This window comes from Protomyctophum bolini (genome assembly GCF_963924005.1).
Source record: "Protomyctophum bolini genome assembly, chromosome: 2".
NCBI lineage: Eukaryota > Metazoa > Chordata > Actinopteri > Myctophiformes > Myctophidae > Protomyctophum > Protomyctophum bolini.
In genome coordinates, this window is record NC_137863.1 from 11464159 (window position 1) to 11483838 (window position 19680).

Here is a 19680-nt window from a genome sequence, read left to right on the forward strand (position 1 = left end):
CGTGCAAATCTATCTTCACTTCTAGCCATTTGTCACTGCTGTGTGCTTCTTGTCTTGTATGATGAAGTAATATAAGGTATTCATTTAGACATGAGGTTTCTGCCCGACGTCACATCAATGATATTAGCATTCATCATTTACACCGGCTGAGAAAACTGGAGAATTAAGACTTCCAGATCACGCAGGATAAAGCATTAAACTTTTATGCCTAATGGTGCCGATCAAATGGTAGTGTTTGTATAGGAGCTTTGCTTTGTGTACTTAGGCTGAACCTTTTCATCTAGTTGATGGGTAGAGCACACAGTAGTGACAAATGACAAATGGCAAGTGTCAAAACCTCTGTCAATGTGGATTCCTTTCTTCACATGCCGTAGTATCTTCCTGGACGCATGCCACATCGAAAACCTTTTTATAAATAACAAATACAGACAGCATTTCAAAGCTCATCATATATAAAACAATAATTTATTATTTCTCTCATTTTACAAGACATCAAATTGTGTGGCTAGCTAAGGATTAATGAAGCTGTGTTATTTTGCTCGATACATGAATCCCTACGAAAGCAAAGGTGGCTATGATGTGCTTCAACAATAAACGCAGAAATAGTTTAAATTCAATGATGTGAGGAATGTCATCCCCAAGCATACACAATGATATCACTTAATGATGACAGTCTACAGTATGGAACATGGTACATCAATGGTAACATTTACAAAAACAGCACCGTCCGAGATGTGTGAAAAGTGTCTTTTTCTTAAAAAACATGTTTTGTTAAATTTACAAAAGTCCTCTCAAAAAGGATTATATGGTTCACCTTGTAGGGAAATATTATTGTGTCTTTCAATAGGCATAGGGTATGTATAACAGTAAAATACTGATAAGAGATACTTGTTAAGAACAAAATAAAACAAAAGCGTAAATGCTGGCTGTTTACTTATGGCACACAGTCTTTACACACTTTCAAAACCTTCTAAAAGATTAGAATCTTGCATTTACTCAAATATTATTCAAAAGAGCAAGCACAAAGGTAGAAAAGGTTATTGAAAGCATTTGAAAAAGAAAAAAAACATTTTCAAATCGTCCTCGTCGCAGCCACGTCCGATGTATGTGTAAAACGTCCAACCACAGAGCACTCACCAGACCACCTCTCGACCAGTGCAAGGTCAAAAGGTCCTTCAGAAAAGGCCTTTCTTGTTTCTTATTTACAAAATGTTGCCACATTGAACGAGGCAGGAATCTCTACCTCAACTGGTAGTGTTCTATTTACAGGACTTTACATCCAACTGTAGGCTCTCCTGATCTGACTGGGGCCCAGAAGTGGACCTAGACTGTGGTCACAGACAAGAGGGAGTTGTAGACTCTTGTGCCATCTGGCGACTTGGTACCGTGGGTGAGTAGTTCCTGGATGGTCATCCAGTTGTCAAAGATTTTCTTGTTCCTCTTTTTCATCATCTTTTTGTTGCTCAGTTCAATGATGTTGTCTTTCTTGTCCTCCTGGTTGCTTTGCTCCTTCAGATTGTCAGCGCGACTCTGCTTCATGAACTCGCGCCGCTGCCTCTGTTCCTTGGCACGCACTGCGTGTTGCTTCCTCTCCTCCTTGCTCCAGTAGCGGCCCATCTTAAGCTCACTGATAGCATCGTCGTCCGTGGTCATACCACTGCGTTCCTCGCGGATGCGCAGCGCACGCTCCTTCAGTAGCTTGTCCCTTATGGGCCGCTTGGTGATGTAGCGCGTGCCGTCACTTCGTATCTTAACCTTCCACTCCATCTTGGGGTCCAGGTCAGGTGAGTTGGGGTCATGGCACATGCTGACCAGGCTCATCTGGCTCTGGGCGTATTCCACAGCCGACTTCTGCTGGATCAGCTGCATGTAGCTCTGGTAGTGCTGAGCATGGGCCGGGATGTGGGCATGTTTATACGGTGAATGAGTCTTTTTCCTGTCCTTGCCCTCTGGCAGCGCACCTCCATCGCCATCCTTGGAAGAGGCCCTACTCCTGCTGGGGCTTCCAGCCTCCTGGACAGGGGACAGGAGGGGCTTGAGCACCCTGCCGTTGAGGCCAGTGGAACTCGATGCCCCTGCCGGACCCTGGTTCTCTTCTCCCCGGCGGAGGGAGTTGTCCGGGGACAGTTCCAAGGTCAAAGGGGTGCTGCGGCAGCTCTCGCCAGTGTTGTAGGCGCTGGAGCTGTCCTTGTCTGATTTCTCGGGTAGCTCGGTGATGTCGGAGAGCTCGTGGCGGCGCGCGTCACCGCTGGTGTTGTAGTTGCGGAAGCCGCTGTTGTGCAGCATCCACGACTCTCGATACTGGTCCCTCAGCTGCTGCATCTTGTGGGCGCGGACAATATTCAGGCACTCCAGCTCGATGCTGCGGAGCTCCTCGTTCAGCATCTCCAGCTCTTTGTCCACTCCTTCCGCCTCCTGGACCCCCCCGGCCCCGCTGCCCTGGCAATAGACGCCCTGACCTCCAGGGTTCCTCACCTGGCACTTCAACTCCAGGAGCTCTCGGAATCGCTCGCACTCGTCGGCCGGAATCCCCAGGAAGTCGGTGTCGGCGTAGTCGGCGGAGATGAAGGACTCGCTGCTGAAGGGCAGGTCGGCGCTGCCCAGAGTGTCCTGGCTGTAGGTCAGCTTCCTGTGGCTGCCCAGCGTGTTGGAGGCCGTGGTCTGGTCGTCGCACAGGTTCTCCTGCTCCGAGCTCTCGTCGTTGCGCGTGCTCTCGTCCGTGCGGCCCACTCCGCTGTCCTTCTCATGGTGGTTGGACAACAGTGTGGCCGTGTCCGTGGTACCGCCGTCCTCCTCGTGCTTCTTCTAGTACAAGAGACATCAGAACGGGTGAGAAATAATGCCTCATTGACTACTAGGTGTCTATAGTTACTGTATTATTGGTATTGGTGTGCAGTAGTAGTAGTAGCAGAGGAAAACTATCAGGTTTTCAGAATCTGCAAAAAGTCTGCTGAGAAAGGAAATTATTAAATCAACCTTAATTACTTACTTACTGGTATCGTTTGCTATTATGATGTTGATGTCTGAACACTTTAGGCAACCTTAGACCAAATGTCGTCTAAAAAAAGTATTAATTCATTTTGTCTGTAGGTTTACCACAGTCTTGAAAACGCTGTAATTAAAATATTTACTAACAATGATAAACTTGGGAGAATTCCAACATTAATTGTACCTGAACAGCTGCTACACTCTGTGGACTTGGTTGATTGAGATAGCCTGTCATTTCACGCTGTTTGCACTGCACGCACACATGTGCATGTGTGAATGCTTGTCTGTGGGTGTACATGTGATTGATGTGAGTGTGTGTGTGTGTGTGTGTGTGTGTGTGTGTGTGTGTGTGTGTGTGTGTGTGTGTGTGTACCTGCTGCAGCATGCTGGCGGTGAACTGCATGGCCTGATGATGCTGCTGCTCCAGCATGTCCATGTGAAGGTCATCCAGAAAGTCGTTCCTGTCATCATCCATCCAGCCCTCGTCCAGCTGACACACAACAGGGGGTTGTTAGAGGCCAATCATAAACTACAGCTGAGGTCCTACACCAAAACCATCACATCGTTGCTGTCGGGAGGAAACCACCTCATTTTTGAGGGTTTTGTTTCTTCACAAAGCCGTGCTATTGAACACCCTTTACACCCAGACGAAACCTCTTAACTCCATTGGACCCTCAAACTGTCTCCTCCACCTCTCCCCCCCTCCCATGCAAGTAATTGACAATACGTAAAGTCACAACACCAACTTTGATGAGGCAGTATTGTTCAAAATATATGGTTTTCTTCATTTCCTGAAAAAGTTATATTTTTCATTTTCTGGAAAATGAACATTTGGAGTTAGGTGGTTTCTTCCCGAAAGCAGAGATATGACAAAAAAACATTGCATGGATGCACCTGGGGAAAGTTTATATGAGGCATACAAATATGCCTCAAGAATGACTGTTCAAACACCACCAATCTTGATTAATATTAAGCCCTTGAAACATGTACACAAAATATTTTTAGTCCATTGAAAATGGATCTAGCCTGGAACTAATTTGGCCATAAATGAATTTGTGTCTGTCCGATCATAATAATTGAAGGTGTTGGAAATTAGTCTGCGGTGCTTGAACCCCCAAATCATTGCTTTGTGGCTTTATTATTCTTATATGATTTATATTGTATTTATCTTTCAATTCAATATTTTGTTACCTGAATTTCTGGTCTGGCTACCAATAGACAGACATTGCGGTTCTCCTCACTGGTCAGCAGTGCTACAGCTTCCTCACGGTTCTGGATTTCAACACCATTGATCTGGGACACAGGAAGGATGAATGATTACATTGTAAGGATTTAGTCCGTTTTCCAAAGTAATATACTGCTTCACCAACACAGGCAACCAGTAATATAAACACAGTGCACAAACAACATATAAGTAACAATAAGTCAAACAAATCCCTGGATATAAGTGTGTCTTTGCCAAGTAGCTAAAGTAACGTAACAATAGAGAAGTGGTATGTACAGTAGGTACAGAATTATGAGCCTAAAGTTAAACCAAAAACAAACTAAGATGGTTGCTTCAGAGCTCATATAGAGCAGCATGTACCTGGATGATTCTGTCCCCTTCTCGGATTCTGCCGTCCTTTGCAGCAATACTGTGCGGGTCAATCTAAAGCAAGAAAAGAAAGGTTGAATTCATCATTTGAAGACTTTGTAAAAGAAGTACATTTCCTTTCCACAGCCTCGCCATAAACACATCCTGAAGGAGTTTCAGTGGACTCACCTCACTGACGTATATCCCAGTCTCATCCTCGTCATCGGTCCTGTAACACACCGTCAGGCCCAGCTTGTCCTGGATGTTGGCACGGTACAAATCCACCTCCTAGAAAACAGACATGTGCTCCAGGTTACACCTCACTCTGTCTTCATCTGACATTTGGTTTCTTTTTCTCTTCATAAAATTGGGTTAAGAACTATTCGTTTGATATTTAGATTTCTATAAGGACACATAGAGCAACAATGATGCATAAATCACTGTCATGACACTCTTGGCTAGATGCCGAGAAGCCTTTGTGTCTCTTATAAGCCCAATGACAGCATGAGGGAGGATGTACTGGCCTGCAGCCAGGCAGAGTCACGTTTGTCACTTGTCAACACCTGTAATCTAGGAGATCCGGCTAAAGATACAAGAGGCACCGTTCTTCCAGTAGCCGGGGTAGGTAGGGATGGGTCAAACCGAAAATGTTTCAAAGCATTTTAACCCGGCAATTGGAATCCTTTCTAATGCTGCAGAAGAATAGAATACTAGCAGAAATGTCCCCTCAAGGGTTTTTTCCAAAACACACTTTTTTTGGTGTAGTATACTACACCAGTGTTTTCCTTTAACTGATTTAAATTTAACGGACCTCTTTGCCGGTAACCTCTATTTAATAAACCATATTCACGGTGGCCACTTACTTCATGGTGGATGAACTAAGAGCAAAGTGGCCACCAGATGAATTATGGTCACATGTCCAGATAGGCTTAAGCCTTTGTTGTGGCACAGCATTAAGTTCTTAAAGCACTGCATTATGTATGTCCTTAAAGCAAATGAACAGCAGGCGATAGGCCTTTGAAAGGACAGTGGTCAGACTGGAACTTAGTTTAAAACAGAAGCCTAATATCAGCATTTTGAGTGAGTCTTTTGTGATGGGGTCAGTAGGCAACATGTACCGGTATACATTCTGCTGTGCACAGTGAGGGACAGACAGTGTGTGTGTGTGCGCGCGCGCGCGTGTTTTGGGGTGCAGGGGTCATATGAATATCAGCAAAGGGATGGGATTCACATCCTCCTCATCATGTCCTGAATCTAGGCATTGTTAATGTTACAACATGGGATCCATCATGGCAGAGCTATTATCTACTACTCCATATAATTACCCGCTGGGCCTGATCTCCTGTGGAAGACGTATTACACCTTGTCACTAATAAGTAATGATGTCACAGTCGTGCATCTGCTCAGACAAACAAGCTACTCGATTCCTGTCTGTCCTACATGTGAGTGTCGTTATATGGGGGGGGGAAGTGGGAGCCGGGCACATCAATTATTGTGATCTATCGGAGAGAGCAAGCATTGCGGTGACCAGCAGCATCATTGGGCTGGAGACACAGAGGCTAAATCAGACCGGCTGATGGACCAAAATGGAATCTGCGTCCGAGCGTACATCTTCATTGAGGAGGCAGCAGATAAGGACAGACGCTGAAATGGAGAGTATGTCATACCTCATACTCCAGCTCCTCTCGTTCCATGTCCTGCTGCATGCCCTCTAGGAAATCATTGGGGTCAAAATACGCATGTCCTGGTGGATGCCTATGAAAAAAAGCAAGATACAATATATGTAAGATACAAAAGCAGTGTTACCAGTTCAGCAGTTCAGATACACTGGGTGGAAAGAATGTAAAAAGGGTTCTTAAATAAAACAGAATATAAATAAAACAAAGCAGAATATTAACCACTTGAAATGAGCAATCCGGGGCAGGTCCTAATAGGTGAACAACATTCAGAGGAAATAGGTGAACATTCAGTCAAAATAGCCAATCTACATTCGACATATTCCCTCTGCACCCAATCTGTTGTAGACTAGAGGGTGAAAAAGGATGCCACTCAACAAAGTATACAGTATATGGTTCATGTGGTTAAAAAGATGCAAGCAAACCAGAGATAAAATAATAAGGACTCAATGTAGATGTCACGCCCAGAGGCTAATCAGAGTCAAATTAAATACACGCCATGCTAATGTCTGAAGTCATATAAATAAATAAATAAATGATGAGTGGTCATGAAAGGACAACCGCTTCTGGCACAGTGGGCAAAGCAGTACCCAGACTGTCAATGCCCTTGGGCCACGCAGAGCGACAATACACGAAAACCCTGACTGCATATCCAAATGTAAAAGAACATCACTGTCATGGTGCATTTGTGTGCCCTGGGATATGGCAGCTCCATCTCTTGTAAGTGACAGGCAGAAGGCTTCCCATGAAGCTCACTGGAGATGACACGCGGATGGTCTTGTGAAAAGACAAGATGTCCCTGTCTTAATTATTACAGAGAATGACAGGTTGGCTGTGTGTGGTGGCTGTGAAACAACCTTTTCAGAGTTGATGAGTTCTGAAAGCTTTTTCTTTTTTTTTACCTTCCATTAGATGTTTCATTCACTTAGAACTCATTCTCCGGCAGGAGGACTGAATTAACAGCATCTCACTGAAAAGTCCCTTTCTAAATAAGAAAAAGGAAGGTGCCGTCAGTGAGTACTCACTCCTCAGGAAGAAGATATTGCTCCAGCACCGCCATGGTGGCGGGTGCAGAGGCAGGCAGCTTGGCGAGGGCCATGATGTGCTGGAAGGTGATCTCGGTCTGGGTGCAGATGTCGGCCACGTGCGTGTCGGCAGAGGGGCCGGTGGGTTTGGGGCGCGGCGCGCGACGCAGCACTTGCACCATGATGGGTTCCTTGGCTGTGCGGAAGGCCTCTACTGCCTGGTCGTGGGTGGCCTTGGACAGGTCCTTTCCATTGACCTGGATGGAGACAAAGGGGACAACAAGAGAGCAATGCACGGTTAATCATTACAGTGGCGGAGGCGATGCATGCTGAATGTATGCACAGGATGGTTTATATGTACGCACGCACGCACGCACGCACGCACGCACGCACGCACGCGCAAAAACCTTTTCATCAGACCAGACCCTTTACTTCATCCAACTGCAAAACATCACCCGTGAATACCATGTGCACCTTTTCCACAATTTTGGATTGGTTATTATTCTATTGGTTAACAGATATTTAAACGTATCCAGCTACAATAGGGACATTTTCAGCTGGATAAAAAAACGGAACTAATTCAAAACATTACTAATTCATGTTTTACATGAACTTGACACATTGTGTGATAAGTCCATTAAAGTCCTTATTGTAATCTTGTAAACACTCACTAGATATCTGATTGGATCAGTCTGATCCAATCAGATCTCTAGTGAGTGACTAAAGCATGACACCATTTAGGCTTGTCCCCTTACATAAACGCTGCAGCAGCGATATATTCCATTTCACTGATTTCAGTGAATTATTAGTGCCCCGGACTCTTTTACAGGGTCAGAGTCCGGATCAAGTAGAATCAGACCTTAATTAGAAAGAGTCTCTCTTTAATTAATCAAGGTCATTAGCGAGGGCTGCATGGAAGAGCCCTCATTTAGCTAAGTAATTTCTCAGAGGAGGATAAATCTGACCTCCCGTCAGAGACAATGGAGCGGGTGCACTGCAGTGTGTTAACCTGGGAAGATTAATTCCTGGGAAAAAAGGCTGCAGCATGCCATAGTGAAGAGGCTAATTAAGTTTGGTTGAACCACTTAAGGGTTCTGTGTGGCGGCGATGAAAGACGAGCTCACGTGCTAATCAGTCCTCGCTCTCACACCAATACATACATACTATATCTAATGCACCTTGGGGGTAACCACTAACCACACATGGACCCTAGTGTCCCCGTTCTGGTGGTCTCGTGTAGCCAGACAACTATTCTACAATCTCCCAAAGCCATAGAGTCTGGGACTACACCTGTCCAAAGCCATAGAGTCTGGGACTACAATCTCCAAAAGCCATAGAGTCTGGGACGACACCTGTCGAAGTCCGAGCAAGGAAGCTGCCCTTTCGGTTCACGAAATTATATTTTTAATTTACATTTTATTTTTGGATTTCCACCAATGGAAATCCTCAGTGTTCATTTGAACTACGAAGTACCACAATACGGACATTACAATGCACAGACGAAAAAAGAAAAAAAAAGACAAAACGAGTACATGATTGTACATTACAGGTCACCAGAGTCTTTGTTATTCACTACCGTTCAATAATGTACATTGAAGCGCAGACTAGAAGGGTCCACTGTATCTAACACACACACACACACACTCATTCTGATTCATAGCATTAGTTAGCACCTCTCGACACCAGGAGGAGGAACTGCAACGTCTAACAGCCTCCAGACATAAACGAATGTCCTGGGCTTTTTGCACAGTGAAATCCTCCAGAGTCTTTGTTATTCGCTACCGTTCAATAAGTTACATTGAAGCGCAGTCTAGAAGGGTCCACTGTATCTAAGACTGGTTCCCATACCTTCGTGAACCCTTCCATGTTATCGCGGAGGAGATAAGTCAGTTTGGCTTATCAGGGTTTGAACAGCATCACCGTTGCTCTCAATCATCACATCATTTGGAATTTGTTTCTTGTTTGGTAGGATCTGAGCCAGGGGCTCTTCTCATTTCATAGGCTCTCCACATAGCCTCTCCTTCTGCACGCACACGCACACACACACACACACACACACACACACACACACACACACACACACACACACACACACACACACACACACACGTCTGTAAACATGCAAGGAATAATGCTGCTATTTAAAAGGACCTGACTGATGCAAAAGAATTGCATGGTCCAGCGTTTAGCTTTTCCAGCTCATTAGCCATGTTATTAATCTTTAGCGTCTCACCCTGACATTGAACACACACACAGTACAGTGCAAACACCACCACATCTTAGGATTCATTTGGTGATAAACATACAGCTGCTTGCTACCGTACGTTGCCCCTGGCTAGACTGGTCTCATTCTGATTCATAGCATTAGTTAGCACCTCTCGACACCAGGAGGAGGAACCGCAACGTCTAACAGCCTCCAGACATAAACTAATGTCCTGTGCTTTCTGCACAGTGAAATCCTCGGTGTTCATTTGAACTACGAAGAGATAACAAATGGAACAAAATCAAGAAATGGTTCCATTTGTAAACTCTTTTGGGTTAGATCAACACAGAGGATTTTACTGTGTGCTGCCTGTTTCTGCATGGAAGTCATTGTGTGTGTGTGTGTGTGTGTGTGTGTGTGTGTGTGTGTGTGTGTGTGCGCGCGCATGCGCTCGTGTATGCATGTGCATGCATGTGTGTGTGCAATGCATGCGTGTGTTTACTGAAAACGCTGATATGAAGTGGGCTGACTGTGTTCATGCACAATAATCTCAATATTCTATAACAGCACCTCTACCATTTCGAGCTGTGATGTTACACATCAGCTGAGAGGAACACAAGTGCCTTTCTCTTGCTCGTCCTCACTCTCTCTCCATACATGGCTCAAACAAACAAACCTCGTTGCCAGGAGTCCCAGGACCACTTGAAGACTACAAACCAAAGACAAAGCATTAGCCCCCTTTCTCTAGGAGCCCGGAGGGGCATTCTGCCTCAGTGCCCTCAAAGGGTTGAGCCCCCCACAGCCTCCATTCACAACACTCACCTCTGACACAGCCTGGCCCCTGTGCAGCACACTGGGAAAACACACACAGTGCTCTCCCGACACAATACGCCGCTGTCTGCCACCGCTGTGCTCCCCAAACGATGTGAATTAACCCTGCTCCTCTAAATCACAACCTCAGCTCAACTTCAGCACTTGCGATTAGCGAAAAACACATTTACAATGTGGCAAATGAGCAGGGAACACAACAGTTAAGAAAATCAGGTTTTCAGCAACTAGTTTGGTGTTTGTGAATGCCCTGCGAAACTTAAGAGCTGTTGGATGACGCAGGAATTACTTAATCAACCTCCTCTGGTGGCTCCTCAGAGAGGAGGAACTCATTTAATGAGAAGACAGCGGCAAGGTCTGCCTTAAATGCATATTAAAGTGATCTGAATCATATGTCTGTTGGTGATTTGCAAGTGTGGTGTGTGGAATGTAAAATTGTGGGTTTGATATCCAGAGCCTATCTCATATTCAGAGCCTATCTCTGGTCTAGTATTATTTAATTAAAATGTTGCATTAAAAGTGGAATGAAATATAAACCAAGTCTTACTGTGCAAGACTTGGCTCTGCTTATTTTGAGGATATTTAAAGGTTGTGGCCGGTTTTATCACTGGGATCTTTGATGGATATGCGCCAGCCTTCATCCTGTGGGTAATAATTAGGGCCAGCAGGGGACAACCATGCCTCAATTCCACACTCGCCATCATCCCTGGAATGCAAATCACGTCAGATTGAAACCTTGATCTGCGAGTGTGTGTGTGTGTGTGTGTGTGTGTGTGTGTGTGTGTGTGTGTGTGTGTGTGTGTGTGTGTGTGTGTGTGTGTCAGATGCACATGCCATCTTTTCCCTGATTGCCAACCAGCTGCCAAAGATGCTTATCTGTGAGATTGGGAGAGCAGTCCCTCTCACTGTCATCGCCATAGCTGGAGGAGGACCTCAGGTGAACTCCATCAGTGGAGAAACACTAGGGCTATGATAACATAATTCACTTCTACCATATTATAAAAATCATATGGAAATCATATAGGAAAGGCCTTTGCGGAATGCTAGCCAAATTCACTGGACACATTGTGTAAAATTAGTCTTTGATAAGGCTATTGAATCTGCAGCTAATCCTTTTATAAAGCAAAGCACATCATTAAAGAGCCACTGTTTCTGTTCCTGGGGGAAATGCAACGAAGTGAATAGAGTGGAAACTTTGCCAGCCAGGCTAACGGTGCTTTTCACTGGTGGGCAGAAAAGCCCTGGGAACTTCAGACCATAAACGAGCATTCAGGAAGCCTTGAGAGCCAGGGCTCTTGCCTCTTCTTTCTGGTCCGATACACTTCCTTAAACAAATTCTTTAAAGTCTGTATTTGTGGAACAGAGAGAAGCATTGACGTGATAGAGAGCATGAAAGCTTGAAGACTTACGATCCGGGGGCCTATATAGCATTTGATTGGCAGTCTGAATATGGGTCATTCAGCTTTGAAAAACAATTAATCCCTCTTTTATTTCACATTTAGCTATTTTGTATCTGTGTGTACGCGTTGCTTTACGCGGGTGTATTTGTACACTTTGTGTGTATTTAAGTGTACAAGTTGTTCTTTTTTTTTTACTTACTGGAGAGGAAACCCTTTGTAGTGTTAGACTTAAGTCCACAGCAGACGTTATTTTGCGCAGCATGCAGGCTTACTGAGGATTACAGAACAAACGGCGAGAAACGTAATGCCGCATGAAAAAGACACCACTGTTTACTTTTCTAATCTGATTTAAGCATGGGACATTCTGTTATCCAGATCAATTAAAGGACCCGAATCACCTCCTGTAGGCTTTACACTGCCCTCCTCAATTCACAACGGAAGGTTTTAATCAAAGAAAGTGCTGCAAACAACATTCTATTGACTACTGGACACATAAACGAAAGACACCGCTTCTCTAGATATATACTGTATACAGGTAAAACATGGGCAGGTAGGGTCAATCTCTGCATCAGTAAACACTGAAATGATAATAGCGCAAACCTTAGAATGCACAGAGAAGTTGAGCAGATAATATTGCAGCAACGTCTTCCATTGTTCCTTCACAGCGAAGATAGGAAAGGGATGGATATGGATGTATGGACCTGTGACACCTCCAGACCGTGGAGTGGTGTCACCCTTGATTAGGCCTGTTATCTCTCTGCACTGAGCCAGTCCCTCTCCCTCTTCATCCAGAGACATGTCTCCTCTCCTGTGAGGAAGGCTGTGACCTCCACTCCAAAAGACTGCACTGCCTGCACTGCCAAAACTGTGGAAATTCTTAGTAAACTACTAGTAGTCAATGTTGACTAAACAAATAGTTTATCTAATTTACAAATCTGTGAAATTGTATTTTTATGCAGAAGCACCTCTTTAGCTTAGTTTATTCAGGAAATGCCTCATTCAGCATGGGGGGCAAAACAAAATAATCATCAAATGGATTAATGAAAAAGTCTTGGTCGACTAAGACCAAACCGACCAATTAATGGAGTAGTCTACAATGAGGAGGAAGCCTTTACCTAATTTGGACAGTCCAACACTACAGTCAGCAAAGTCAAGTTCAAGCTCGAACAAAGTGATCAAACAAGGCTGCAACAGCCATGCACTGCCCCAGCAGTTAGCCTACATGGTGCAAACACCAGAACAGACCATGTGGGCTGATGATAATGTCAAACAGGCAAGGCAATACATTATTAAAAAAGGATCACACATCACCCTGGATGTAAAATCTCCACAGAATAGATCAGAATTCAGAGATCATAGAGTCTCATTTTGGGGGAATGATTGGAACACGCTGGCCGGGGAAGGAGCCTATTTTCCTTTTTCCCCCCCTGCGACATAATGAGGAATAATGATCCTCAATCATCTGCATTTAAATGGCCCCAGCAACGAGGAGTTCTTTAATAGCTGCTTATTGTCCACTGCTGAGATGTTTTATTCATTAGGTAGCACACGCACATACGCACACACACACACACACACACACACACACACACACACACACACACACACACACACACACATACAGTGGATGTGTAGCCTTTTCACAGTGTACATTCTGGCTAATGATATATAGGGTTATCTCTTAATGATACACTATGACTAGCTCACTTATGAATTACCCATCTGCCACCTCTCTAATTAAAAGGACTGTGAAAAGCATCCATCAGGCATGTATGCCCTCTGATAATACTTTATATTTTTTAAGGCTTACAATCTTGCAAGGTAATCTTGTAAAATAAATAAATAAAATACAACTAATCTCCTGATGCATCTGCACACAGACAATTACGAGCACCACACAATCCCATTGGAAGCTCTGTGTAAAAGGATCAGGGCACCGTGAGCCCATCCTGCATGATACAAACTAACAACATCTGTGGTTCCCAGATGGGACCAAAATTGCTATGTCTATTTTGGAAAACAAGCCCCTGTGCCTTAATGGCAAATTTAATAATCTCTGTGACTCTTTGGTATAATCTCTGTTTTGTCAATTCTGCTCGTTGTTGGTGGTGGTTGGGGGGGGAGGCAGCTCACATCCTGCCATTCCAAAGTGAATGAAAAGTTATGCTTCACAGTTTCACAATAGGACTCAGCGTGGTGGAGGGTGGAGCAGTAAGCATGGTCGACACAGTGCATGGTGCTGAACCGCTGAAGATCTGATCAACTTTCTCAATATTCAAAATCTTCATGTCTAAGTTTGATCAAATTTAGTCTTTAACCCATTCTGACCTGATATCAGATTCTAAAAATGTCTTCTACGTCCCGACAGTTTTCTGAAAAAGCTATGCTTTAGCCATTTAAAAAGAGCAGACCTACAAGCTCGTAGCACGCAACTCGGTGGCGCGCTATGAGCTTGTAGGTCTGCTCTTTTTTGAAGAACGACTGACATAGAAACATACTGTAGCTTTTTCAGAAAACTGTCATTTTCAAACAGACATTTTTAGAATCTGATCTCAGGTCAGAATGGGTTAAATTCTCTGCCATGGCCTCGGGGGGCCAGCACTGTGATGTGTCTGCGCTGTGCCTCACTGTTAGCAGTGACCGTATGTACAGTACTGTATGTACTGAGTCACTGACTGACTGTGTCTCTCTGAGGGCACCCCTGTGGCTGCCAGCCACCTGCTCCAATGCTTGACAGATGTGATGTGTGCACCGGGCTGATCTCTATTACAGCGCACGCACACGCACGCACACACACACACACACACACACGCACGCACACACAGACACGCACACACAGACTCCCCAGCCTCTCCCAGTAGCCACTGATCTCTCTGCCTTTTGTCCTTCCATGCTGTCTCCGTCAAGGCCCGTTACAACAAGGGGCGGACAGAATACTGAGCACTGCCGTTCCCTTTTGGTCATCACACTCGGCCATATAATGACGAGGCTCCTCCAGGCAGCGGAGGAGGTCAGCGCTGCTGCTCTTCTTGTACAAACATTTCCATCTCATTTTCTGTCTGGTCAAAAAGATGTCAAAAGATGTCAAAAAGAGACTGTCTGGCGGACGGCGGCGGGGACAACTTGGCCTCTTCAACCACGGGTGACATTTTTGCATTTTCCACCTCCCGGTCACTCATAATAAATTGCGGCCTATAATGATATATTTGCACTTGACATGTACTGTAGGACACACAACACACAACCCGGTCTCTAGACTTGAAGTGGATCATTCGATGGACAGAAAGACAGATTTTGCACCAGAGGGACAATAACACAGATTAGTGCCGTGCGGAAACCAGAGCCTCAATGGCCGGCTTGTGTTGAGGCTCTAATTAAGATCTGGGCATTGTAAGAGCCACAGCAAGGCGCCACAGCCATTATAGGGTACTTGTGGGGAGATTAGCAGCCCTAGGACTGTCAGACAGAGTTTCAAAGCCCTCTAGCTTTAACCGTCCAGACAAAAGCAGCTGAGCTTACATCTCGGCATGGTGCTTACCTTTAGCTTTGAAGACACACGGTAAGGTTCACTGCTGTCATAGGGTTCAAGTTTAAAAGAGACCGGCAAGACCAACACAGAGTTCTAATGGGCTCGATCAAGAGAGGTTAGCTCTGAAGATTCCCATTCAGGCGTTATTAAAAACCACCAACTACTGTTTCTTTTTTTTCATGTATGTATGCAGAAGGTTTGTTTTCTTTTTGCTTGTGGTTAAAATAATTAGCTTTTAAGCTGATTTCATAAGATACTGCTGAGGTTTCAAACTGCACAACACAATGGCTACTTCCAAATATGTAACTATGGATTCATTAAAAATGCTTCCAGAATACATGACCCGGGGTCCGTTTATGACATTCTACCACAACACACAAACTGTATAGTGTGCCGTGCTTATGCCAGAAAAAAAATATGCTCTGCTAAGAAAATCTGCTTTAATTTAATTTAGTTTTTATTTATTTTTGTAATTATGTATGCATGTATTTTGGGTATATGTGTATATAGATATATATATTCTTTTTTTATTCTCCTCCAGACTGTATTTCTGACTATCCTTGGGATTGTGGTTGGGGGGAGGGTGGGATAGGGAATTGAGTTTTATTTTTTAATGCTTTTAATGCTTGCCCCTGGGCTTGTTACAAAAAAACCTGAATAAAAAGATTTTTGAAAAGAAAGGAAAGAATGAGATGCACTCTGTTGATACTTGAGATACGGGGCAAAATTGCCATGGTCTCTTCGGGAACTAAGGTGTGTAATGAAGTGGAAACTTTTCAAGTGTTCAAGGATTATTAACCCCCTGGAGAGGGGGGTCAGTGTTGGCACTTGGCACCGTGCCAGTAGCTCAGATCAAGGGGATCTCTGTGTGCTGTTGTTGATATGAAACAAAACTACTACCAAATCCAGCTCTACTCTCTCTGCACAGCTGCTGCTACAGTACAAACCCCATTGATTGACATCCACCAGTGCCAATATTTAGTATTTTACTGTGTGTGCGCGGCAGTGACAGAAATGTGCAGCAGTGCGGCAGTGACAGAAAAATGACATGAAAATTACATAAATTTAGCCTGGGCCGTGGCTCAGTGGCCCACTGGCCCAGGCACCTTGGCTGGTAATCCAGTCTGGCAGTGTGCCGCGGGTTCGACTCCCGATCCCGACGGCCTTTACTGCATGTCATCCCCTGTCAGCCTACTGTCTGTCCCTCCATTAATTTTTTTTTTAAATAAAGCGAAAGCCAAAAAGAAAAAAACATAAAAAAAAATAAAATGACATACATTTTAATGTGCATCAGCAGACTCATATAAGACACCCACAGAGAGAGTGAGTGACTCTCACTTGAGCTGTCCTAATTGATTGTTGTCTCATGATGACCTCATCTATGACTACTAAGGCATTTTGTCAACCAACTGGATGTCCAGAATGAAGGTTTTGCATGAGTTGATGTTCTCTAGCCACGGCCATAGAAAGTTCAATGTCTTTAGCAGTTCATTATCCTCTCAATTAGAGGATTAATGGTGGAGGATTAATGTGCTCTTGATCACAGCTTTCTCACCATGGGCAATCTGCCCATGTCAACAATCTGTTGACAAAAGCAGGTGTTCAAAAGAGAAGAGAAGAGAAGAGAAGAGAAGAGAAGAGAAGAGAAGAGAAGAGAAGAGAAGAGAAGAGAAGAGAAGAGGCTTGGTTTAACTAAACAATTTAAGTTCAACACTGTTGGCCCATAAATATATTTTATGAAGTGAATTATTTGATGTACTTAATAATAGATATTGCACTTAAATAAAAGGGGAGGTATGCATCTGAAAAGTTGTTATAATTGTAGAAATAATATTTTACACTACAAATTAGATGTTAATAATGTCATTATCATAACGACCTTCGACATCCCAAAATGAGAAAAGAACTGTCCTCGAAAGAAAAATCAGACCTGTCTGAACTGAGTGGTGCTGTACTGTACTGTACTGTAAAAGCTCTCCTCCCTGGCCTGTGTGTGTGTGTGTGTGTGTGTGTGTGTGTGTGTGTGTGTGTGTGTGTGTGTGTGTGTGTGTGTGTGTGTGTGTGTGTGTGTGACAGTGACAGTGACAGTGACAAATATTATGGCAATTTATTTTTCTATTATTTGCTATAGTCCTACTAGCCCCAAATAAAGTACATCTGGCCACAAAAGATCTCGGGATCTACTGAATGTGTCAAACTGACATATTGAGCCTATGACACACAGTGTGGCTTCCCCCAGTAGGCTACCTTCACATTCAGTAGATCCTGTGATCTTCTGTTGCCAGATGTAATTTCTTGGGGTCGAGTAGGACTATAGTAAATAATTGAAAAATACATTTCCATAATATTTTGTAAAAAAATACAAAATTAGCCCCATGTTCGAATGCCCCCCCCCCCCCCCCCCCCCCCCCTGTCAAAAACAGCTAAAATCCATAAAACAAAAGAAAGCAGCAATTGAAGAAAAAAACAGAACACACATCTTTGATTCTTTTACTTTCTCTAATAACAACCTAAAACATGAACCTTGGTTGAAAAAACTAAAGTTGTCCTTTAAGGTGGATTACAGCTTATCTCACTGAATCACATGCAGCGTTCTGTTTGAACCTGTAGCAAATGACAAATGGAGAAAAGAGCGGACTGGCTTTGTCAGCAGGGCCTCAGTCCAGTCAGGTGGCTGGCTGTCATGGTTGAAGTGGCCAGCAGAAGAGAAGAGAGCCACAGCATGAAAGAGCAAACTGTGACCTGTGTCAATCAACGGCCTGTCAATTATAATGCATAACTGACACATGCAAAATGACATGTTCAATGCAACCGATGTGAGCAGGACAAAGGAACTGAATGCCCTTTTCCTTTACCATCACCCACTATTCTGAGTGTCATTTTCCAGGTGGAGAGCAGAGAAAAACTGGGTAGCAGGAGGAGGGAGTGGAGGTCTTTCTTTTGGTCTCATTCAGATTTACAAAACCCATAATCCATTTAGCATGCCACTCTTCTACAACCCTTCCCTGTACACATCATGATCAAAGACACGGTCTGCCATCTTCCCTGAAAAAGGAAATGGGGGCATTGATGGGTGGGTAGGGGTCTAAAGAGGGATATTCAGAAGGAGTTTGATCATGACATTCAACTAGCATGTCTGAAGTACAATCAGACAGAAGTAGCATGTGCTTAAAAATTCATATTTAGAAAATGTTTCAGATGTCAAAAATGTCTGAGATGATAGAATGGTGATGGATGATGAAAATGGAAGGGGAACCTTCTGAAAGCTTCATGGGCAAAGATAATCAACTTCAAAATCTAAATAAAAACGGTCAAAATGGTCTCTCAGACATGCTAGTGTTAAAAGCAGCCATTAGTGGATAGCAGTACCCCAACCTTAACCACTGAAGCCCTATATATTCTGTTGTACGACAAATAATGAAAGTTGCCATTCTACGAGCAAAAATGGGCCGTAACTCAACACATTGTGAGCTTGTTTATTGGCTATTTTTGAAAAGTTTTCCCAAAATAGAGACACGAGAGTTACGGGTAGTGACATGAACAGAGCTGCTACTCGACAGGACAGAGCTGGGTCAGGACGTACAGGATGCAGTGGACAATGAGGTGTTAACTGTTAAGCCTGATTTATACATGGTTGAGCACCGGTGTGGTGCACCGAAAATAGCTGATCTACAAGCTCACAGCGGTGTCACGGCGCGACAATTTTTGGAATTTGTAGATCTGTTATTTCCGGGGGACCACACAATGCACAACTAAGTCAGGTGTTAGATGACTATGCAGAACCAAGTGGCTTATCATTCCATTACCACCTCAAACGCCAAAGAACAAATCTTGGTTATTAAACATTCCATTCGAGCACATCCACTGGAGTCCTGTTTAATTATTACCAGTATATTTTACTTTTTGGATAGATTCTCCATGTAAAATGTAATACTGTGTACTACCGAGTGGAATGCGGATAATAGGATTGGACCTGTTTATTGTTTGAAGGCAGTCTGAGCAAACTTTGTTTTGGAATTTAAACAGCTCTCCGGTGCTCTGACATGAAAACAAATTCCAGCTTTTCTTTAGTGAAGTTGTCTATAACATGCCCATGTCTATTTCCTTTGACCAAAAGAAAAAAAAGTGCAAAATAAGCACTTGAGTGTTAAACATAAACGTAAGGGAAAGTCAAATGGGGGTTAAAAGCAAATGGGTCTGTGTCAGCATTCCGTTGACAATGAGGAGGTGGGCAGTGATCCTCACACACTAGCAGTCGCATTGAGTCAACTGTCACCTCTTCATCACCGGTCCTTTAAGCAACTCTCACACCACCTCTCTCTGACCCCGATGCCAAGAGTTCAGGCAGCTCAGCTGCAGAGGCTCTGTCTAAACAACAACAACTCTATTCTACTCCCCACTTAGCCACTCTCACTCTCTGGCACAACCACCAAGGGACCAACATCAGCTGGCTGCTTT

The 19680-nt window shown here is 44.0% G+C and overlaps 1 protein-coding gene across 4 annotated transcripts in view; it reads right to left on the reverse strand.

Annotated features, from left to right (window-relative positions):
* Positions 1-443: 443 nt before the first annotated feature.
* pdzrn3b (PDZ domain containing RING finger 3b) overlaps positions 444-19680 on the reverse strand; it is a 108735-nt gene continuing 89498 nt past the window's right edge. For 3 of the 4 annotated variants that reach the window (XM_080778039.1, XM_080778037.1, XM_080778040.1), the window contains 7 exons: positions 7263-7519; positions 6229-6316; positions 4751-4849; positions 4574-4636; positions 4180-4281; positions 3362-3478; positions 444-2805 (listed from right to left, as the gene is read on the reverse strand). In XM_080778039.1, the coding sequence (XP_080634165.1) occupies positions 1324-2805; positions 3362-3478; positions 4180-4281; positions 4574-4636; positions 4751-4849; positions 6229-6316; positions 7263-7519 (2208 nt within the window). In that variant the 3' untranslated portion in view covers positions 444-1323. The remainder of the gene's footprint in view (positions 2806-3361; positions 3479-4179; positions 4282-4573; positions 4637-4750; positions 4850-6228; positions 6317-7262; positions 7520-19680) is intronic. The other variant, XM_080778038.1, reaches the window with a different exon arrangement.